Raw genomic sequence first — 24966 nt, 5'->3', positions numbered from 1 at the left:
CAATTAGGCAAGAAAAGGGAAATAAAAGTTAACATGATTGGAAAACTATCTCCATTTGCACATGATATGATCTTGTATACAGAAAATTCTAAAAAATCCACTAAAAAAACTAGAATACATAAGTTCAGCAAAATTTCAGGATAAAAAGATCGATATCCAAAAAGAAAGGTAGGGTTAAATTTGGCAGAAAATTACTTTAGGTAAATTAAATAACTTACCGAAAGTCAAAAAGCAAATAAATGGTGAAACTGGAAATAAGAGCTAGAATACCTTATCTTTACTATTCTATATTAAATGTTGCCCAGTATCTATAGCAATGTTGAGTTGGAAGTTAAAGGTAGATATAAAGACCCCATGCAAGTTAATTAAAAAACACCCACAAGTGTAGATCAGAAAGAATGAGGGACGAGTTATAAAGAAAATATATAAGATACATTAGCAGTCAAACAGAAATAACACTCCATAGGATACTAGATACTAGAATACAGACTGACCTATCAGTCATGGAAGATTCTTTAGAAAAAAGATTAGATGGTAGGGATGGATAAAATAAATTAATTTTGATTAAAAAAATATATATAAAATCACGAAGTTTAATCTTTTAACTTTGGTGATAAATAGGTCACCACTATAAACCTTCCTAAGCGTTGTTTTTTTGGATAATATGGAAATGAAAGAGTATAGAAGAGTATGAAATAAAGTAGATTTCATTGGTATAAAGACAAAATAGGAATAGAGGCAATACACATACATGAAATACTTGTAGTTTCAAAAGCAAAAAGAGAGGCTGAGAAAATCAGTAATTAAAGAAATAATCACCAGAAGTTTCTTAAAGACAAAGCAGGCCGGGCGTGGTGGCTCACGCCTGTAATCCCAGCACTTTGGGAGGCTGAGGCAGGTGGATCACCTGAGGTCAGGAGTCTGAGACCAGCCTGGCCAAATGGCAAAACCCTGTCTCTACTAAAAATAGAAAAATTAGCCAGGCATGGTGGCAAGCACCTATAATCCCAGCTACTTGGGAGGCTAAGGCGAGAGAATCGCTTGAACCTGGAAGGTGGTAGTTGCAGTGAGCCGAGATTCTGGGTGACAGAGTGAGACTCCGTCTCAAAAACAAAAACAAGAACAAACAAACAAACAAAAAGACAAAGCAGACATGAGTACGCCTACACAATGTGGAGTTCCAGAAAAACAAAAATTCTATCATGAAGGAAAAAGGAGGGGAAGAGAGTTGAGAAAGAAAGGTCAAAGGTAGATCGGAAAAAATTTATTCAGAAAAGTAAAAATGGGCCTTTAGGCCTTAAATATATAATACATAATTAAAGAAATGTGACAATAATTGATATTTAACATAAATTATTAAGGCCTATAAATGCATCAACTTGTGGTTAAATATGATAGGTTGAGCACATTTAATTATTTCTGGTTCTCTTAAAACTTCACCATGAGGATAAAAAAATAGAAAAAGAACAAAAAAACGGTAAAAAAGTCAACATGAGAGGGAAGATTGACACAAGTTTGGAAGATGGAAAAGGAGATGAACGAGTGGTAACTGATTTACCGGAATTTAGAATCTGAAACTCAAGCGATGAGGAAACCCATTCTCAGAAACTATCAGGAAGTAGACCTACCAGCTAACCCTGAATGTGGAAGTACAGGATGAGGCTGAAAATACAGGCTATCAGGAGTAGTTTAATTCTGAAATCTCTTTAAAAGTTGCAAACTTCAAAATGCCCCTCATCCATTGGAGTAACGGCTGGAAGGCTAGTAGGCTGAACCAGACAGAATCCGGTCTCCGCAGACAGCTGAACACAGAAGTAAGGCAGCTAAAAACAGATTTCCAATGGCCAATTCTAGCAGTCATAAGCAGCAGAAATATTACCTGCTGGGCCTGTCAGCCCATTACCTTCAGTGGCCCACTGAATCAATAGCTTCTGATAAGCATATTAGTGGTTTTTTTTTTTTTTTTTTAATAGACAAGGTTTCACTCTTGTTGCCCAGGCTAGAGTGCAATGGCACAATCTCGGCTCACTGCAACCTCCATCTCCTGGGCTCAAGTGATTCTCCTACCTTAGCCTCCCAGGTAGCTGGAACCATAGGCACACACCACTGTACCCGGCTAATTTTTGTATTCCACCTAATTTTTTATTTTTTGTAGAGATGGGGTTTTGCCATGTTGTCCAAGCTGGTCTTGAACTCCTGGGCTCACGTGATCACTCCCCTTGGCCTCCCAAAGTGCTGGGATCCCAGCCTTTCGTTTTTGTTTGTTTGTTTGTTTATTTATTTATTTATTTATTTATTTTCGAGACAGAGTCTCATTCTGTTGCCCAGGCTGGAGTGCAGTGGTGTGATCACGGCTCACTGCAGCCTCAACTTCCTGGGCTCAAGTCATCCTCTCACCTCAGCCTCCCGGACAGAGCACTTTTAAACTTGAAATGATAGCCAAAGATTAGCATCCATTTGAGGATCACTCCTTACATAAAAGGTAGAATCTGAAACAAATTATAATCAGTTCTGCTGTAACACTGTCTTGAAAACACAAATTTATCCCGATGCAAATGATACAATGAGGGACAATTTGAGTGTAATCAAAACTTTGCTCAAATTTTGCCCAAACTTCAGTTACTAGCTATCTCAGTTCACCATGTGTTATGAGCCACACTCATCCACGTCTGGTATTACAACCTTCCCTCTGATTTCAGATAACCTTCCTTCTAACACTTCACAGTAACACATAAGCTGCAACCCTTCTGATGCCTGTCTTCCACAGGCAAACTTCAGGTCTTTTCCAGATAAGTGCCATATTTATTGCAGTATTTGCATATTCATGAACAATTTGGCAAGTGCTGCTTTTATTAGGTTCCTATCTTTTAAAAAATGTATTATTAGGCCGGGTGCAGTGGCTCACGCCTGTAATCCCAGCACTTTGGGAGGCCGAGGTGGGAGGATCACCTGAGGTTGGGAGTTCGAGACCAGCCTGACCAATATGGAGAAACCATGTCTCTACTAAAAACACAAAATTAGCCGGGTGTGGTGGCGCATGCCAGTAATCCTAGCTACTCGGGAGGCTGAGGCAGGAGAATCGTTTGAACCTGGGAGGTGGAGGTAGCGGTGAGCCGAGATTGTGCCATTGCACTCCAGCCTGGGCCACAAGAGTGAAACTCCATCTCAAAAATATATATATATATATTATTAATGTTTTTGTGTTCTACCCTTAATCCCATTCTCTCATAAACCCTGTGGCTTTAACTAATCAATTTTGCATTATGCAGTGAATTTTAGGAATGCATATATCACATTATAGCAGAACTCACTGTTCTGGAAAATGCACTACAAGCAAAGATAATACAGGGGGCAGAAGAAGACTTCAATTGACTGTCATTAATATCCTAGGGGAGGTAAAAGAATAGATTATGCTCAAGGAATGGGATAAGAGGCAATTTAAAAAAACTATCCAGAGAATACCAAAATATTAGAAATTAAAAATACTGTAGCAGAAATAAATCAAAAGATACTGAAAAGATAAACCAGAGACATTCTACCAGAAAGTAGAATTATAAAAACGAATAAAAACTGAAAATTGAAAAGAATTAAAGGGTCAATATAAGTGGTATGACATGCAAATAGTTAAGTTTCAAAACAGGGAAACATAGAAAGACATGTTATCAAAAAAAAAAAAAAAAAAAACACAAGAAAATTTCCTAGAATTGAAGGACATGTGTTTCCAGGCTGAAAAGACTCAGAGTTAACTGCCAATGAAACAAAACATAAAAAAGGAAAAACCAACAACAAGGTACACCATCATGAATTTCACAACTATTGCATAAGGAGATCCTAAAGCTTCCAGAGATACAACAACAGATCATACATAAATAATTGGGAATCAGAATGGAACTGAATTTCTCTAACAGCAATACTAGAGGCTAGAAAACAATAAAATCCCTTAAAATTTCTGAAGATTTCAATCTGGAATGCAATACTAGCTAAATTATTAATCAAGCATGAAAAGAGAATAAAGATATTTTCAGATATGTCAAGTTTAAAAACATTTTCCTCTCATACATCCTTTCTCAGGAAGTTGTTAGAAGATATACAGCACCAAAAAAGAATAAGCCACAAGTAGGAAGACATGGGATGCAAGAAAGAGGAGATCCAAAACAGGAGAGAGGTAAAGGAATTTCCAGGGTGATGGTAAAGGGAAGTCCAGAGTGACAGTTGAGAAGGAAGCCCAGAAAGAATAAGAGAATAATCCAATTGAAGCAGAAAGGTGGAAGCCTCCAAAAACACTGTCACGAAAAAAAAAAAAAAGAAAGAAAAAAAAAAGGAAGGTGGGGAGGAAGAAAGGAACTCCTAGATTACCTGATATGTTTGAATATGTAGACAGATGCTGCACATATTATCAGAGACTTGTTTGTGGTATATGGAAATTAAGGAAATGAAAAAACAGAGCAATTAACTCTTGGGAAAACAAAATATATAACAAGGGAAATGTAATTATGGTATTATAGAACACACCTATAGAACTGGTAATTAGTGAACAACATTAAAACAATCATAATAATGTTAATAAAAATATTTATTAAATCCCAAATTGTGATATGATAATATTAGGGGGCTATGGAGAAGCAAAGTGGATACGTGTCTGGGTATGTGTGTGTGAATAGTAGTATAAGAGCTATGTCTTTATATTCTATAGTAGATAATGTCTAAAACTCAAGAATAAGAAAGAATATCAAATAGAAATATAGTGATAAATAACAAATGAAACAACTTAGGGTTTAAAAATTGGGAACAGCTGGGAGTGGAGCAAAGGAGTGCTGTTTTAGGTATAAGCGTCATAATATCTTGTTACATTAATCTTTGCACATGTATTGCTTTGATAAAAATAACAAATTAGAGAAACAAAATATTAGGATCATTTTCACCTGTCCAAGCTCTTCGTTCAGATCGGAAGTATTGACTTGAGCTTTCTGATCTGATTCTTCATGATACAGATCAAGATCCCAGCCAATAAAAAATGATCCAAGAAATTTCTGCATTTCAACTGTCACATATAATGAAATTGGAATGATGAAATTGTAGAGAACCAAAAAAGCAAGGAAGTCTGAAATAAATCTCAGAATCTAGAAAAAAGGAAATAACTGATAAGAAAAAATACACTAGAATTTCTTCAGTATTACTGATGAAAATTACCAGAAAGTTTCATGTCTACATAGACTATCAACTATATTCTGAGGTAGAACAGTCTCATGAATTGAAATCCATTTGTTGAATTGTCTAACATTACATTTCCTCTGGTTATTGTATTGCTCATTAGAATCTTGATGACGTAAATGATGAAAAGGTTAAATTCAAATAAGTTAATTTGTTACTTTCAGAAGCTAACAAAAAGCCTGGTATGACTGAAACTACCTTTGGCAAAACTATAATATCTGGAGTGTACTTATCCCATTCTACTATTACCCTTCAAAATCAGATAACTACTAAAAGTTGAGTGTAACTTTACAAAGTTATAAAATAATTGTGAGGCTAAAAGTGCTAGAAATTAAAACTCTTAAGTACAGATTACATAGGAATAGCCTATTTTAATGGCTTTAGTGGTTCCATATTTCAACATGCATTTGTGAAAGGAAATGTACCAAACTGTGAATGATATTAAAAATATGACCCATGATTATTTGCTTTGTAGTCTCGAGATCCAAATTTGTCTTCCAATACATAGATTTTAATCTAAAGTGAAATTTGGAGAACAATTATTTACCAAAATTATAGGTTAAATTCTCTTGGTAGTCTGTGTTTAATCAATTTAAAACATATGACATAATTTGTATATTAGTTCATATTAAGACTAATAATAAGCATCCTTGAATTATTAAGACAAAATGAAAAATACACCTATTTACTTTTTGATTCATTTATAAGACATAGTAAATGGAAGAGAAAACTGAGTTTGTAGTATTATTAATGTGAAACGCAAAGATAGACGGATTTAAAATTTTGTGACCTCTTTGAACTATTCAAGTCATGCCACAGGGAATACAACTTTTTATGCTGTAAACTACAAAAAGCTATCAGTACAAACACGCTGGCTTCTCTGCATCTGCAATGCCATTTTTGTCACCCTTCAGTACCAATGGTTTTAGGATTACAGTGGTCTCTCCTATGAGAAGTCGTTACCAAAGCACTAATTGTGCCAAATAATAGTTTCCTTTATGACACAGTCAATAACACCATAAAATACCTTACTGCTATTTCTTTGATGTTCTGTTTTTTGGTTATACCAAGGTTCATCCCATTTTTCTTCAGTTTGCCATGTATACTTCAAGATAGTGCTGATGACAGCTTCAGATATAAGAATTACTAGATAAATTATCAAAAATGTATTCATTGACCTAAAGGAAGAAAAAGAGAATATAAAACATACAAATCATTTATTACTATATTCATCTGCTTGAAAATTAGTACTTATATTAGAGAGGATATTAAAACACAGAAGGTACTACTGTAGCTATTTTAAAATACAGTTTTTGTTTTCAAGAAATAACCATTAAATAGAATTTATTTATTAGCAATAAAAGAACCAACACACACAGGTTACAAGCCTATTTAATATAGCCATGTTACCATTCAAAATGCTTATATTAAGTGACAGTTTTAAGTCAGTTATTTTTGCCATAAGTAATTATTCTGTTTTTTTTTTTTTTTTACATTTTCAGCACCCATCTTAAGTGTAATAGCTAAAAATAACATTTGCATAGCATTAAAATTTTATAAAATGTTTGTCACATCTACTACCTTACCTAATCTATATGAAAACCCTTAAAGGGGAAATTATTACACACTTTTTAACTGACAAAGACCAAAGCCCAAAAATAATTCTGTAAATTTCCCAAAATCACACAAGTCAGGAATTGACTTCAGAATCCCTCTTCTCTTTACTAGGTAAGCTTAATGCCACATGTCTTTGATTTTAAGTTTAAAAACATATATTATTAATACAATTAAAGGAACTCATCATTGTAAATGCAAAGTATACAAAACAAGCGATGTTATAATGAACTCTCACATCCAACAAATATTGAGGGAAAATGCAAATCACAAGCTTTGTAAAAACCCTTAAAAGATTGAAAAATGCCTGAATTCTGATTTTTCTCTTTAGGCCTTCCATAATTTAACCTAGTCTTACCTATGGAATAAGTTGATTCCACCATGTTCCAATGTAAACTCTATATATTCTGCAGTGACAGTAAATAAGGAACGTAAGAAAGGAACTGGCTTTTGTTTGGTTATTACGTGTTAGGCATAGTATTCAGCACTTCACCTACAGTACTGCTAGCACTTTTATACATGAGAACACTCAGATCAAGAGAAGAAAAAAACTGGTCCAAAGCCCCACAGAGCTAGTAAGGAAGGGATATGCCATTCAAATCTACATCTGTCTGACTCTAAATTTTGACCTCTTTTCACTAAGCTAGTCATGTCTCCTTGTGGCAACAAAATGCCTGATTTATTTCCATCTTTCTTTGCTCATGTCTACCCTCATCAGACATATTCTCCTTTTTCCTGACATTATTAACCTATTTTTCAAAATTTAACTCAAAATCCATCTCCTTCCTAAAGTCTGTCCTAATTACATTGGTTTACATTCAGCTTTCCCTTATTTAAATTTAAAACTAGTACCACAGCACCTATTACCTAATTTTTTTTACTGTGTATTAGTTTTAACTTTCAACTTGATTGAAATCCCCAAAAAGAGATTGAATTATATCTCAGAAAACCTACTATAGCAACAGATACGCAAAAAAGCTGAATAAAGATTTCTAGGACATTGGGCTGTTTCCAGTTTTTTGCTGTAACAAATAAAGTGGCTATGAACATTTCTGCTTGAGTTTTTGTGACAGCATAAAATTCATTTATCTGAGTTAAATGCCCAAGAGTGCAACAGCTGGGTCATATGGTAAACATGTTTAGTTTTGTAAGAAACTCCCAAACTATCTTCCAGAGTGGGTTTACTATTTTTAATTCCCACCAACAACATATAAGAGATTCAGTCTCTCCACCTCCTATCCATTTGGTATTATCACTATTTTTATTTTAACTATTCTAATGGGTGTGGTGATATCCCAATGTGGTTCTAATTTGCTTTTCTCAAACAGGTAATGATGCTGAATATCTTTTCATGTGCTTGTCATCTGCAGCTTTTCTCTGGGGAAATATGTATTATGCATTTGGTGAAATATGAAATATGTCTTTTGCTCATTTTCTAATTGGATCACTGAATAACTGTTGAGTTTGAGAGCTCTTTATGTTTCCAAACGTAAAGCCTCTGAAAGATTTGTGGTTTGCAAATATTTTTCCCCAGTCTGTAGCTTGTCTTTTCATCCTTTTAAGAGGGGTTTTCATAGCACCAAAGTGTTTAACTTTGATTAACTACAACTTATTAATTTTTTTGATTTAGGAATTACACTTTCAGTCTCATGCCTTCTAGCTCTTTGTCTAACACTAGGTCCTGAAGATTCTGTTTTCTTCTGAAAGTTTTATAGCTTAATGTTTTACATTAAATCTATGCTTCAGTTGAATTAATTTTTACACACAGTGGGGGTTTGGGTTTGTTTTGCTATGGATATCCAATTGTTCTAGCAACATTTGTTGAAAAAGATTATTGTATTGCTTTTGTGTTGCTGCCAAAAATCAACTGGGCCTATTTGTGTTGGTCTGTTCTGGGGTTCTCTATTGTGTAACACTGATCTATGTACCTATTCTTTCACCAACACCAAATTGTCTTGATTACTGTAGCTTATATAGTAAGACTTAACATCATTAGCAACTCTTCCCACTTTATTTTTCATTTTCAAAACTGTTCCTTTGCTTTTCTATCTAAATTTCTGAATAAATTTTCTACTTCTACAAAAAAACTTGCTGAGATTTTTATAGAGATTGCATTATACCTATTAATCGATTTGGGAAAACTGGCATCTTTACTGAGTCTTTCAACCCATGAACATGATATATTGTTCCATTTATTTAGATATTTGATTTCTTTCCTCAGTGTTTTGTGATTTTCAGCATAAAGATTTGTATGTATTTTGTTAGATGTGTACCTAGGTTGTTCTTTCTTTGGGGAGCAACTGTAAATGGCATTGTGGTTTAAATGTTAATTTCCCTTTGCCACTGATGTTTCTGTTCTAATGTAAGTATTTAGTGCTAGAAATGTCTATACTGCTTCAGCTGTATCCCACAAATTTTGATATACTGTATTTTCACTGATATCCAGTATTTTTTAAAATTTTCTTTAAGATTTCCTCTTTGACCCTTGGATTATTTAGAAGAGTTCCAGCTGTTCCAAATCTTTACCAGTACTTGGAACATTTAGTCTTTTCAATTTTTACCATCCTAGTAAGTTATGTATTTGTATCTCCTTGTAGTTTTGATTTGCATTTCTCTCATGAGCAATGATGCTGTATACTTCTTTATGTGCTTATTGGCCATTTAAGTGTCTACCTTCCACCTTTTGGCCATTTTTTTAACTGTCTTGTTTCTCTTTTCATTGTTGATTTATAGGCAGGTTTGTGTGTGTGTGTGTGTGTGTGTGTGTGTGTGTACACAAATGACATAGTTATATACTCAGGATACAAGTCTTTGGTCAGATATGTTTTCAAATATTGTGTCCCAGTTCATAATGTGCAGGTTCATTTCTTTAAATGTTTAGCCTGATGAGCAGAAGTTTTTAATTTTGAGAAAGTCTAATTCATCAATTTTTTAATTATTATATTTGTATCCTAAGAAATCTTTAACTACTCTAAGTCAGAAAGATACCTTTCTAAGTTTTCTTCTAAAAGTGTTTTTTGTTTTGTTTTGTTGTTTTAGACGGAGTTTTGCTCTTGTTGCCCAGGCTGGAGTGCAATGGCATGATCTTGGCTCACCACAACCTCCGCCTCCAGGGTTCAAGTGATTCTCCTGCCTCAGCCTACCAAGTATCTAGGATTACAAGCATTGGCCACCATGCCCAGCTAATTTTTGCATTTTTAGCAGAGACAGGGTTTCTCCATGTTGGTCAGGATGGTCTCGAACTCCCGACCTCAGGTGATCTGCCTGTCTTGGCCTCCCGAATTGCTGGGATTACTGGCGTGAGCCACCATGCCCGGCTCTTCTAAAAGTTTTATAATTTTAGCTTTTATATTTAGGTCTATGACTCATTTTCAAAACTTTTTGGAGTACAGCATAAGGTAGAAGCTAAGTTTCATGTTTTTCTCATTTGAATATCCAACTGCTGCATCATTTGTAGAAAATACTAATTTTTTTATTGAATTGACTTGTTGCTTGGTTGAAAATCAACAAACCCACACATGAATGGTCTACTTCTCAACTCTGTATTTTATTCTATGTTAATACCACACTGTAATTACTGTAGCTTTATATTAAGTATTAAATCAGGTAAGGTAAAGCTTTTAGCTTTCTTAAAAGACTGTTTTTGCTGTGCATCTGAATATGCATTTTGGCTATTGCATTTCAATATACACTTTAGTATTACCTTGTCAATTACTACAAAAAGACTGCTGTGATTTTGAGACTAAGAGAATCTATATAGTAATTGATAGCTTAACAATACTGAGCTTGACAATCTATTAATGTGATTTCTCCATTTATTTAGGTCTTAATTTCTCTTGCCACATTTTGTAATTTTCATTATAGAAATCTTGCACAAGTTAAAAAAAAAAACTTATTCCTAAATATATTATGCTTTTTGATACTACTGTAAATATAACTTTTTAAAAATTTCATTTTCTGTTTCTTACTATTTATATAGATATAAAAATGATTTATCAGCCGGGCACATGGGCTCACACCTGTAAACCCAGCACTTTGGGAGGCCTAGGCAGGCAGATCACGAGGTCAAGAGATCAAGACTATCCTGGCCAACATGGTGAAACCCTATCTCTACTAAAAAATACAAAAATTAGCTGGGTGTTGTGGCACGTACCTGTAGTCCCAGCTACTCAAGAGGCTGAGGCAAGAGAATTGCTTGAACCCAGGAGGCAGAGGATGCAGTGAGCCGAGATCACACCACTGCACTCCAGCCTAGTGACAGACTGAGACTCTGTCTCAAAAAAAAAAAAAAAAAAAAATTCTCTTTATTTACCTTGTATTCTGAGACCAACTTGCTTATTACAGTTTTCTTGTTGAATACTTATGCCTGTTTATATGAAAAATCATGTGTTTTCCAGTAGGACAACTTTACTTCTTGCTTTCTAGTACTTACGGTTTTCAATTCCTTTAACTTGTTGCACTGAATAAGGCTTCCAGAATAATGTTAAAAAGTAGTGAGATTGGATACTCTAGGTACAAGTCCTTTACAAGATATGTGCTTTGCAGACATTTTCTCTGATCTATGGCTTGTCTTTTTAAATTTTTTATTTTAGTTTCTGGCATCTTCATAACATAAACAGTGACTTTTTAAGGATCTATGGAGCTATCCCCTCTTTCATCCCTGACATTGGTAAATTTTTACTTTTCTTCTCTTATACCACTTCTCTTTTGCTTAATCAGTTAATCTCAGCAGGAATTTATCAACTTTATAGCTAGAAATTTCCCTCTAAGCTGCTGGGCTTTTCCTTGAGTCTGCAAATGTAGATGTGTTGGGTTTAAATTACCATCCTATTTGAAGAAATTTAAATTTCCTTTGTGATTTCTCCTTTGACCCACGAGTCAGTTAACAGAGTTGTTTTTTAATTTCAAAATATTTGCAGATTTTTGTTATTGATTTTTAATCCAATTCCCTCATTGTCAAAGAACACACTTTGTATGATTTCAATCTTTTGGGATTTGTTTTATGGCACATCATATGATCTCTCTAGATGAACTTTCCATGTATAATTATGGAATTATTCTGGTTTTCAGTTTTCATAGGCTTACAATATACACAGTATATCTTCTGATGTCAACCTATTTATATCTTTGTATGTAAACTATGTTTCTTCTAGGCAGCATGTAGTTGGGTCTGGCTCTTTTATCCAATCTGACAATCTCTGACTTCATTAGACTGTTTGATGCATTTACATTTCATGTAATTTTTGGTCAAATTTAGGACCACCATTTTGCTATTTGTTTTCTATTGTGTCATTTGGTTTTCTGTTTCGCTATTCTTCCCTTCTTGCTGTTTACGGTGTTTATCAAACATTTTAATATTCAGTTGCTCTAACTTACTAGCTATAAATCCTTGCCTTATTGTTTTTAATGGAAGCTCCAGAGATGAGAATATGCATCTTCATCTTATTGTAATTTATTTATAGATGCTACTGTATTACTTCATGTAAAATGTAGGACCTTTGTAACAGTTCATTTACAGCCCCTCATCATCTTTTGTGCTCTGTTTATATAAGAGAAAAAGAAAGCTTAAAATTAATCATTTGAGTTCATCTGGCACCATAAGAAGTTAAAGAGGAACAATGAGACCCAAACTGAGAAGAAACACAGGAAATTAATTAAGATGTGAGCTGAAGCCAATGGAAAAAGAGAAAAAAAAATACACAAAATTAAAGCCAAAAGTTGGTTCTCTGAAAAACATGAATCAAGTGTCTTTTTTTATTTTTTGAGATGGAGTCTCGCTCTGTCACCCAGGCTGGAGTTCAGTGGTGTGATCTCGACTCACTGTAACCTCAGCCTCCTGGGTTCAAGCAATTCTCCTGCCTCAGCCTCCCAAGCAGCTGGGACTACAGGCACACACCACCACACCCAGCTAATTTTGCATATTTAGTAGAGACAGGGTTTTGCCATGTTGGCCAGGTTGGTCTTGAACTCCTGACCTCAAGTGATCCGCCCACATCGGCCTCCCAAGGTACTGGGATTACAGGTGTGTGCGATGAATGAAGCGTCTTTCTGTGCTTGCTTGCATCACTTAATGTAATGATTTTCAGTTACATCCATGTTGCTGCTAATGACACGATTTCATTCTTCTTATGGCCAAACAGTATTCCATTGTGTAGGTATGTATACATTTTTTTATCCATCCATCTGCTGATGAACTGTTAGATTGAATCCTTATCTTTGTTATTATGAATAGTGCTGCAACAAACATGCAAGTGCAGATATTCCTTTGGTATACTGATTTCTTTTCCTTTGGATAAAACCCAGTAGTGGGATTGTTGGACCATATGGTAATTATGTTTTTAGTTTTTGGAGACATCTCCAGACTGTTTTCCATAGTGGCTAGCCTAACTTACATGCTCACCAACACATATAAGAGTTTCCTTTTCTCCATATCCTTGCCAGCATCTGCTATTTTTTTATTTTTGTCTTTTTAATAATAGCCATTCTGGCTGGCAAGATGACATCTCATCATGGTTTTGATATACTTTTGTTTTGTTTTGTTTTTGAGATGGAGTCTCGCGCTCTGTTGCCCAGGCTGGAGTACATGGCATGATCTCAGCTCACTGCAACCTCTGCCTCCTGGGTTCAAGCAATTCTCCTGCCTCAGCCTCCTGAGTAGCTGGGACTACAGGCACCCGCCACCATACCCGGCTGATTTTTGTATTTTTAGTAGAGACGGAGTTTCACCATGTTGGCCAGGCTGGTATTGAACTCCTGACCTCAAGTGATCCTCCTGTCTTGGTTTCCCAAAGTGCTGGGATTACAGGTATGAGCCACCACACTCAGACTTGAGTTGATTATTTCTTTGGTGAAAGACAGGGATCCAGTTTCATTCTTCTGCATGTAGCTATCCAATTTTCCTGGCACCACTTACTGAAGAGGATGTCCTTTCCCCAGTGTCCTCTGTTGTTTCTGGTAAGAACCGGTTATCACTCATATTGTTATTCACTTACATGTGAGGCATTTCTCTTTGGCTCCTTGAAACATTTTCTTTTTTTCTGGATTCTGGTATTTTGACCATCATGTGCTTTGGGGTGGTTTTCTTTGCATTTTTCCTGCTTAGAGTTTACTGATCTTTGTAGTGTAGGCTGAAACTTTCCCCCCAAATTTTAGAAATTTTCAGTCATTATTGTTTCAAATATTTTTATTGTCCTTTTTTCTCTTTATTTGGGAATCAATTACACATATGCCAAACAGCTTAATATTATCCCACATGGCTCTGAAGCTTTGTTCATTTTTCCTAATCTTTTTTCCTCTCCATTTTTCGACTAAATAATTTGTGTTTTCTTCAAGTTCACTGGTCTGACTGATTCAGTCTGGTGTTGAGCCCACCTAATGATGTTTCCATTTTAGTAATTATGTTTTTCAAGTCAAGAGTTTTCATTTATCTGCTGAGTTTTCCCACATGTTCATTCAAATTTTCCTTTAGGCCCTTGAATATATTTATAATAAATTTATAGTATCTGCTTTAAAGTTCTTGTCTACTAAATGCAAGATCTGGATCATTTTGGAGACAGTTTCTATTGAGTGCTTTTTCTCTTATGGATGAATTACATTTTCTTCACCTTCTGCTTATTTTTTATTGCAGACTGGACTTTATAAATAATACATTGTAGACAGTCTGTATTCTTTTATGTTCCTCAGAAGAGTGCTAATTTTTATTCCAGTAGGCAGTTAATTTCACCTGGTTCAACAAACTGTATCTCCAATGCAATGAGCAGCAGTAAAATTCTCGGTTGAGTTCTTTGTTTCCCTTGCACACGCATAGGTCTAGCAGTCAGCCAAGGACTTGGGCAGAATTTATGTGCAGTTTTTAGAGTTAATTCCCTTCTGTAGCTTACCTCTCATTGCTTACAGAAGGGAATTAATGCTAATCCCCTTACATTATTTTCCCCTAACTTTCCAGCTGCTCTTCCAGCTATTAACCTTGTCCTCTGATACTTCTATCCAGTAAAGTTCAGACTTTTTGATGTTCCAAGCAGCACATAAACTGGGGAGTGTCCTCAGACAAAAAGCTACACTCTAAAATTTTCCCCCTTGCTGCTATCATCTTTCAGGATTACACTCCCTGCCCATTTCTATTTGATTCGGGTTTGTCTTCAATGTTTTCAAATAGTTATTAAAAAAAATTTTTTTTTCAGTTTTAGAACCGTAATCTGCAGAAGCATTAGTCTGATTAAGTGATTCCACCATTTATTCAATAGTATTTATTTTAAGTCATACCATAGACCATCAACTATATGCTCAATACTGTGCAAAATGTTACTTGTATGTAAAAATATAAGAAACACTCACTGTCCCCAAGGTTATCATCCTGTTTACTTAATATATATATTTTTATATAAATATTTTATACCAAATGAATAAAAAATGTATAGTTATAATTACATATAAATAAATGAAAACAGTTTTCTTACTTTTCTACTGCAGATCGTTTCTGTGATTTGCTCTTATAATTTAATGCCATCTTAGTTTCCATTCCAGTGTATATAGCAACACCTGTAAAATAAAACAAAATTGTCTCTTAAAATAATCCTCTAGCATGTTTCACAAGAAATAAATATACTTATCAGCATGAAAGCTTTCAGTGTACTGCCTGACAGTTGTTATAATTTTGCTTTCCTGTAAGTGTTTTCAGAGTTTTAAAAGGCTTTCTGAGACCAATTTTGGGAAGCCCCAGTCAAGTGGCTAAATGGGGGAGGGCCTGGATCCTGTTCCTGAGTTATAAAAGACATCTGAATGAAAAATGTATTACTTGAATTGGAATTGACAGAGGAAAAGAATCTGGAAAGATAAAAGTGTCAGGGAAGGCCATTACAAATGGAGCAGTATTAACAAAGACAGATATGGAAAACCTCACTTTCTGTTAGGTTGGGACAATGGACTGTGGCCACAGTGTGAAAAGCCCTGAATGCTGGAATTGGGGGTCTAGATATTATTCCATAAGCATCGGCAAGACAATATGGAGGTCTGTCAGAGTAAATCAAGTAAGCACACGGAAAGTGCTATTTAAAAAATGTGTGCCTACTGAATGACTTGAGATGAGCAAAGATGATGGTAGTAATGCGACTAAAACTGGACAACAAATGGAATTAGGTGAGACCAGCTTATAAAAAAACTTTGCAGCTAGACCTTGGTTTGAATTCTAGCTCTGCCACTTATTAGTTCTACATCCTCGGGTAAGTAATTTCTGTGAGTCTCAATCTTCCCATCTTTAAATGGGAAAAAATACCTCATAGAGTTGTGAGGTCTGTACAACAAATTAACAAAATGCCTAACAACTGAGAGATGATCAACAAATGTTCATTCCCACCCCTAAATAGTACAATTTGAAAAGCAATATAGAACCCTTCATGTGCTCTTCCTAAATACTTGTCCTGGAAGTTTTATCTTGACTTATTCCTTAAAGGCAGGGTATTACAACTCAAATAGAGATTATAGAAATGTGGTAAAATAGCCAGAATGATCCAATAGGGAGAGGTGGTACTGAGACAAAACAACAGAAGACAGACCCATCTAAAGGCATTCAAATCCACATTTTCTTTTAAGAGTGTACAAAATTTGGACGCCATTCATTATGGTTTACTTTAAAGTAAACAGGAGTGACGAAGTTACTACTAGAAAGATGTGTTGGCCAGGTGCGGTGGCTCATGCCTGTAATCCCACCACCTTGGGAGGCCACGACAGGAGGATGACTTGAGGTCAGGAGTTCGAGACCAACCTGGCCAACATGGTCTACTAAAAATACAAAAATCAGCCAGGCATGGTGGCACGCGCCTGTAATCTCAGCTACTTGAGAGGCTGAGGCAGGAGGATTGCTTGAACCCGGGAGGCAGAGGTTGCAATGAGCCGAGACCATGTAACTATACTCCAGCCTGGGCGACACAGTAAGACCTTGTCTCAAAAAAAAAAGTGTTAAAGTACAGTGTTACATTAGAGGATCTAAAAGCCCTGAAGGTTTACTCTAGTTTCTGCTATTAGAACATTCTTATGGATTTCTTTTTAATTGTGGAAAAATATACATATTTACCAGTTTAAAGTGTATAATTCAGTGGCACTTAGTACATTTGTAATTTTGAGAATATTTTCATCACCCTCAAAGAAAACCCTGTACCCATTAAGCAAACATTCCCCATTCTCCTCTACTCCCCAGACGTTGGAAACCACTAATCTGTTTTCAGTCTCTATGAATTTGCCTATTCTGGGTCTTTCAAATAAATGGAATCATACAACATGTGGCCTTTTGTGTCTGGCTTCTTTCATTTAACATAATATTTTCAAGGTTCATCCCTATTGTAGCATGCATTAATACTTCATTCCTTTTTATAGCTGAATAATATTCCATTATATGGATATACTATATTTTGCTTATTCATTCATTATCTAATGAACATTGGGCTGTTTCCAACCTTTGGCTATCATCATTAGTGCTGCTATAAACATTCTTGTACAAGTTTTTGTTTGAACACTCATTTTCAGTTACTTTGGGTATACATGTAGTGTGGGATCACTGAGTCATATAATTCTACGTTTAACTTATTGAAGAACTGCCAAAACTATTTTTCAAGGCAGCTGCAATGTTTTACATTCCCATCAGCAATGTACAAGGGTTCCAATTTCTCCACATCCTCACCAACACTTGCTATTTTCTGCTTGGTCTTTTTTTCTCGATATATGGACTTCTTTATCAGAGAGTCTAACACTGAGAGGTAAGATACAGTACAGGTAATAGAAAAAGAGCAAATGAGAAAGAAGATTTCACAAGCTGCAGACAGTCAGTGGCTAACACAGTAGGCCAAGATACTAAGGGCCATTCCTGAAATGTGAGGAGTTAGCTAACAGCTAAAGGTTATCATCAACTTCACAATTTGCTTATAGTTGACTCAGAGTGTACTATATTAATTTAGATCTCCAAGGCAAGAGCAGTAGTTATTCATCCTTTTGATCCAGTCAGTGTATGTTCGAATAGTACCTAGTATATATTCAGATATCAGTAAGAAATTTGAATGAATATATGAATGAATAAATCTGCAGTTATTAATCCAATCTAATAATCATAATGAAATTACAGAAGTGGTTTACTGTACCATGATGCCAGATTATATTGGTTCTCACTCACCATTACTAGAAGTGTTATATAAATTATCCACCCTCAGTTTCACAAGTATCCATAAAGATAACGTAAAAGCATGGTTCTAGTCTACTATTAAAAAATAGGGATCATCAACAGAACAAAAGTATAATATACAACTACTTTAATACACACTTTATAAGAAAATTGTCATGAATGATAATTAATAAATTATCTAACCAAAAGACCACAAATGTTGTACTTTTAGAAGTACTTCATATAAAGCATTAACACAAATCAATCATTTAAAATGTTTAAATATGTACCAACCAAAAATTTCTTTTGTGTTTTTTAATCTGGCTCCACGAAGCAGGAGACTCTCTGGACCCAGAGGTCTAGGAAAAAAAAAAAATAACCATAAAGCACTGAATATATTAAAAACTCAATTCGATTCTAAAATGGTGTCTTCAGCAGAAGGTACTTAAGCTATAGCTATAATACTGCTTTCATAAAAAACCGAAATCCCAGCTACTATAAAGCTTCCTAGGGGCCGGGCGCGGTGGCTCACGCCTGTAATCCTAGCACTTTGGGAGGCTGAGGTGGGCGGACTGCCTGAGCTCAGGAGTTCGAGACCAGCCTGGGCAACATGGAGAAACCCTGTCTCTACTAGAATACAAAAGAAATAAGCCAGGCGTGGCGGCATGTGCCTGTAGTCCCAGTTACTCAGGAGGCTAAGGCAGGGGAATTTTTTGAACCCTGGAGGCAGAGGTTGCAGTGAGCCGAGATTGCGCCACTGCACTCCAGCCTGGGCGACAGAGCGAGACTCCATCTCTACAAAAAAAAAAAAAAAAAGAAAGAAAGAAAAGAAAAAAAGCTGCCTAGGCCAATCTGATGTTAGTTACTGTAACAACCTGCTTTAAGATTAGTGGCTCAGAAAAATGATTATGCATGTAAATACAGTCACAAAGCCACTAGTTTCAAAATTTTTAAACATAAAATTCAGCAAAATCAAAGAGTAAGCAGTGATTTAAAAATGTGTGGCAGAAGATGAAATTTTAAAAATTTAAAGCAAAGTTAATAAACAGCTTTGAAAGGGAAAATAATTAGAACACAATGTAAACATAAATTGTAGTATGATTTGCATATAAATGCATGAGTTCTGCACAATTAAAATTATACTGAATTATAAAACACAATGTACAAAGTATGTTAGTACTTTTTCTAGGCAAGATTGCACAGTATAACTTGACTACTTGCATTGCATACTTCTTGAAGCCCAGGTCTTCTTGCTGTTTGAATTTCTCTCCATAAAGGAGATATAAAACGACAAGGAATAACTAGAAAGGAAATTGATCTTCTTAGTGATAGCAAAATAAGAATCTTCTATGGATAAGTTAAAAAGCCATTATTTTTTGCTATTCCTTATACTTTTCTGAAATATCCATACACAGCCATACAAACCAAACAGAATCTGAACCATTTATGAAGATACCTGCAAACCCAAACAGTGTAAAAAACTGCAATGAAGCAAAGAGAACCAATACAGTCATATTTGGAGTATACTCCATGGATAGTCCAAAATCAATGTGAAAACTATTTTAGGAGCTACAAAATAGTTCTTTTTCACTCAGTGGTGCCTCTAACAATAAACAGAAATACTTTTAGCTCACATTGGCATGTAAAATTGGGATATAATGACAACTTCAGATTAAAATATAACTCATCAGTTCAGTCAGGTTGTTTTAGTAGAGAACATGGTTCATTTTGTTTAACCATTCTAGGGGCTGAAGTAATGTAACTGCTATTTTCCTTCACATATTAATGCAATTCAGACTATGTATCCAAACATTTCTCACTATTTCCCTAAAAAAATCAAAATAAACCTAGTCATAGTTATTCAGCAGGGATCCTACACATACAAAGGTCTTGCTGCAGAGTTTACTGAACATACTCCTATGTTAATGCTTATTAAAAATGTGAATCAATGTGAATGTATGGTATTTTTGCTGACTTGTCTTGAGGATTTCATTTAAAAATGCTCATCTCTTTCTGTTAGTGACTTATCTCATGCAGCCAGTATAAACTGAACATGTCCCCAGAAAAGCGGTAGAATGTCAAATACGATTAGAAATTCAAGAGCTGATTCCAAGACTGATTCCAAATTAGGTTTACGCTCATGAGTAACAATGTAATCATATCTCATCAGCATATCTTTGAACTGACACAAAGCTTTTCATTTAGGAGCCAGAAATTAACCCAAATATTGAGGGGAAACAACCAACCAAGAAAAAAAAAATCAGAAAAGTAGCAAGCGGTTCTGGATTGACCAGCAAACACTCCAGCTTGCACTGAATGATTCTGAAATGAAGAAGAGCATAGCATTTATACTTGTTAAACATTATATAAAACATTTTTCATATTCTAGACTTACTAAGCATCGTGGGTTTAAATGCATAAGGAGTGAATAAAGCAGCTATGTTTCCTTTTAATATTACTACCTAGTATTATTAGAAAAAGAAATACAAAAACACAAATAATTTTACTAAACTATTTTGATATCATTTCATGGGATTTGTTTCATCCTCACTTGCTCCTGCCACAAATTACTAGCAGATGAAATGCGAAGTGCTTTTAAATTAACCCTTTCCTGGAAAAGTTTGGGTATTAATGCAGAAAAGGAGAAGTAACAGATGAGGGTAAATGAATGAATAAACGGGTTACAAGTTGAGGGAAATCTCACATTACATTAACACCTTGAAGGAGGCTCAGAGCAAGAGATTACATTGTCTCTTAGGTCAATAATACCAGATGCCTGAAGGAGTGAAGCTGTATATTTGCTGAGACCATTGCTGCTTTTGTAATCTGAAAAGATTGATAAGAAGCCTGCAAACCTGAGTGACCTTACTCTGGGAGATACTTATCCACTATGATGGACTGGACTAATTATTAACAACTGAATGGGATTCTAGTAATGTGGCAGTATCTTCGAATTGTATTACTCTTTTGATGTAAGGGATTTGTGTTTGAAAACTAGGGGATGGCCTGTGACATTACGACATATACATCAGTTTTCATCCATGGTCCCTGGCTCATAACTCCCATAGCCCTTGTTATAGTCTTTTTTTTATAATGTTGGGTGTGCTCGGCCTCAGGGGCAGGCTTTTGACCTTCTCCTGCCCCCGTTTCACCCCAAGATAGGACTCTACTCTTCCCCCACCTTTCTAATTGTAAGTCTAAAGGCCCTCCCCAGAGAGGGTCCTACCTGTCCTATACTCTGGGGTAAAGAAAGCTGATATCATGAAGCTTCCATAAAAAACCAAGAGAAGTGGGTTGGGAGGGCTTCCAGAGGTTTCTGGAGAGTTGCACACCCAGGAAGAGCAGGGAAGCTCCACAACTCTTCCCCAATACCTGGCCCTGAGCAACTCTTCATCTGTATGCTTTGTTTACATTTAGTGGTTTATTATAAAGGATATGGTAAACCAATCAGAAGAATAAGTAAGCAGTTCTGGGTTGACCACTAAACACTCTGGCTTGCACTGAATGATTCTGAAGTGATATAATAAACCACGAAATGTAAACAAAACAAAACAAAAAACAACAAAATTAACCCTTTCCCATGATGGGCTGCTTATTTACATAATCTCCCTTTGGAACTTCTAGTCCCTCCCCCAAACAGTTCCCACTTAAAGGTAATTAGATAACAAAAACTCTTACCTTACAATTTCTTCCATTTGTTGGGTTATGATCATTCGTCCCATGAATCTATCAAAAAATTCACCATATTGCAAAATTATATAATATCACTTACGACATCAATGGCTGGTTTTTTGCACCATTTTTTTTTTTTTTTTTTTTTTTTTTTTTTTGAGATGGAGTCTTGCTGTCGCCCAGGCTGGAGTGCAGTGGCGCGATCTCAGCTCATTGCAAGCTCTGCCTCGCAGGTTCACGCCATTCTCCTGCCTCAGTCTCCTGAGTAGCTGGGACTATAGGCGTCCACCACCACGCCCGGCTAACTTTTTGTATTTTTAGTAGAAACGGGGTTTCACCGTGTTAGCCAGGATGGTCTCAATCTCCTGACCTCGTGATCTGCCCACCTCGGTCTCCCAAAGTGCTGGGATTACAGGCATAAGCCACTGTGCCCGGCCTGAACCATTCTTATATATGAAACAAAAATCAACCATTTGTATATATGAATGGTCCAATATTCTTGCTATAATTATTTTAAAATACTTATCAGTCCTTAAGCTTTAAAAAATTTAGAATTCTTGCTATCTCTATCCCAGCTATGATGAGGTAATGAATAAAAAATGTTTTCAAAATGGTAAGAATCTGGAGCACTCTGGATTTTGAGTTTGTGGATTAGGGATATTCAACCTGTAATTCAATCAAAAGGTATACAACAATGTTTACTCTATCAACCGTCAACAAATAAACAGCAAGGCCTGCAAGATGACAGATACTGTTCTAGGTGCTTGAGATCCATCAGTGAACAAAATACACAAAGATGCCTGCTCTAGAGTTTACATTCTAGTGGGAGAGATGGTAAGCAAGGAATATAATAAAAAAGTAAATTACATAGTATACTAGAAAATATTATGTATTATGAAAACAGAAAAGCAGAACAGAGTAAGAAGGATCAGGGTGCAGTACTAAGTAGTTAAGGTAGGCCTCACTGAGGAGGTGATTTAAGCAAAGACTTGAAGGTGTTACTGAAGCATTAGACAAGGGCTAGGTCTAGTGACCAGGTGGGAGTGGACATGGTATGTTCAAGGAAAAGTAAGGCGGTCAGTGTATGTGGAGGATGAGCTAGAGGGTGAAGGATAGCAAACAGGGCAGAGAAGAAAGGTTGGGGATGGGGGATGGGGGCAGATCTTAGAGATGGTTATAGAGATATGGGCTTTGACTCTAAGTGACACAGTGAGCCAGTACAAGGTTTGAGCAGAAGAGTCACATGATCTGACTTATATTAAAAAAGGAACACTATGACTGCTTTTGTGAGAACTGACTATAAAAGAGCAGTAATCCAGGCAGGAGATGGTACTGGCTCAGACAAAACTAGGAAAAGATGGTCAGATTTTGGATGTATTTTGAAGGTAAGCCTTCAGAATGTTCTGATGGGTTGGGGTGAGATGTGAGTAAGGAGGTGAAGAAAGGTGAAGGGAGAGGAGATGTGATAAGTTATGGCTGATTCCACGGTTTCTGGCCTGAGCTATTGGAAGGATGGACCGTATCAACTGAGATGAGAAAGACCGCTGGTAGAAAAGGTTCATTTCAGGAAGATTAGCAGTTTAGTTTTCAGCTTGATTATTAATTTGAGATTTCTACTAAATATCCAGGTGGAACTGTGAAACAGGCAGCTGAAGTTTGGGAAAGTCGTCTGGGATAGAGAAATAAATCCAACAGTCAGCAGCATGTAGCTAGTCTTTAAAGCCAGGAGGTTGGGTGAGATCACCAAGGGAGTGAGGGTAGATAATGAAAGGTATAGGTAGGGAAGGAAACAGTGCAAGTCCTGGGGCACTCTAACAGAAAGAAGTCTGGGACAAGAGGAAAAACTAGCAAAGGAGACTAAGACAGAGGGAATAGTGAGGTAGGAAGTAAACCAAGAGAAGGGAGTGTCCTGGAAGACAAGTTAGCAAATTGTATCAAAGAGGAGAAAGCAATGAACTATTCAACCACTAGATTTTGAACTGGTGAATTTTATTTGTAATAAGGTACCATACAGTATTTGTAATAGCAAAACAATGAAAAGAGTCAAGTATGGAAAGGTTGGGGAATGGTTAGGTTCTATCTAGTACATGCACTTGGACTATTCATAGCCATTTAAAATGATCATTAATTCAGCTTCCTGCAATATTTTAAAAAAGGTCAAGAATACCATTCAGTACAATGGAAAATACTTTTTAAAATCACAAAACCAATCCACATTCTTAAAGGAAATATTCAGCTGGGTGGGGTGGCTCACAACTGTAATCCCAGCACTTTGGGAGACCGAAGTGGGCGGATCATTTGAGGTCAGGAGTTTGATAACAGCCTGGCCAACATGGTGAAACCCTATCTCTACTAAAAATACAAAAAAATTAACAGGGTGTGTGGCACACGCCTATAATCCAGCTACTTGGGAGGCTAAGGCAGGAGAATTGCTTGAGCCCAGGAGATGGGGGTTGCAGTGAGCTGAGACCGCGCCACTGTACTTCAGCCTGGGCAACAGAGCGAGACTCTGTTTCAAAAATAAATAAAATAAAGAAGCATTTAAAAATATGGAAAAGAAAAAGATGATTAAAAATCAGCAGAAATCCTACCACAAGAATATTACTAAATTTTCATCTATAGTTCCTCCAGGTTTTTCTTTCTGCAGCTATCAATTATTCTATCTTGTCACCTAATTACCTATTTAGTATATATACACACATATTTATTTATTTTTAAACATTTAGGTTCAGGAGTACATGTGCAGGTTTGTTACATAGGTAAACTTGTGTCACAGAGGTTTGTTGTATAGATTATTTTGTCACTCAGGTACTAAGCCTAGTACCCAACAGTTATTTTTTCTGCTCTTCTCCCTCCTTATATCCTCCATCCTCCAGTAGGTCCCAGTATGTGTTGTTCCCTTGTGTCCATGTGTTCTCATCGGTTAGCCCCCCACTTATAAGTGAGGACATGCAGTATTTGGTTTTCTGTTCCTGTGTTAGTTTGCTAAGGATAATGGCCTCCAGCTCTATCCATGTTCCTGCAAAAGACGTGATCTCTTTCTTTTTTGTGCCTACATAATATTCTATGGTGTATATTTACCGCATTTTCCTTATCCAATCTGCCATTGACAGGCATTTAGGTTGATTCCATGTCTTTGCTACTGCACACACATTATTTTTACATAACTGGGATCATATGAGAGGCCCAACTTTGTATCTTATTTCATTTAACATTATATTTCAGTATGTACCTATATCATTCAATTCTTGAAAAAGATTTTAAATATCTATATATATACCTAAGCATTTTCCTACTTGGACATTTAAAATATTTGCAGTATT

The 24966-nt window shown here is 35.9% G+C and overlaps 1 protein-coding gene across 7 annotated transcripts in view; it reads right to left on the bottom strand.

The window, feature by feature from the left end:
* Nucleotides 1–24966, bottom strand: part of ATP11B (ATPase phospholipid transporting 11B (putative)) — a 134828-nt gene that overhangs the window by 62954 nt on the left and 46908 nt on the right. For 6 of the 7 annotated variants that reach the window (XM_033211797.1, XM_033211799.1, XM_033211800.1 and 3 more), the window contains exons 8-12: nucleotides 21650–21697; nucleotides 18266–18330; nucleotides 15282–15363; nucleotides 6239–6389; nucleotides 4923–5120 (exon numbers count right to left, since the gene is read on the bottom strand). In XM_033211797.1, the coding sequence (XP_033067688.1) occupies nucleotides 4923–5120; nucleotides 6239–6389; nucleotides 15282–15363; nucleotides 18266–18330; nucleotides 21650–21697 (544 nt within the window). Of the gene's footprint in view, nucleotides 1–4922; nucleotides 5121–6238; nucleotides 6390–15281; nucleotides 15364–18265; nucleotides 18331–19192; nucleotides 19273–21649; nucleotides 21698–24966 lie in introns of all 7 variants that reach the window. The other variant, XM_033211803.1, reaches the window with a different exon arrangement.

This window comes from Trachypithecus francoisi, unplaced genomic scaffold (assembly GCF_009764315.1).
Source record: "Trachypithecus francoisi isolate TF-2019V2 unplaced genomic scaffold, Tfra_2.0 Lachesis_group0, whole genome shotgun sequence".
Taxonomy (NCBI): Eukaryota; Metazoa; Chordata; class Mammalia; order Primates; family Cercopithecidae; genus Trachypithecus; species Trachypithecus francoisi.
This window is presented reverse-complemented; position numbering and strand designations above follow the sequence as displayed.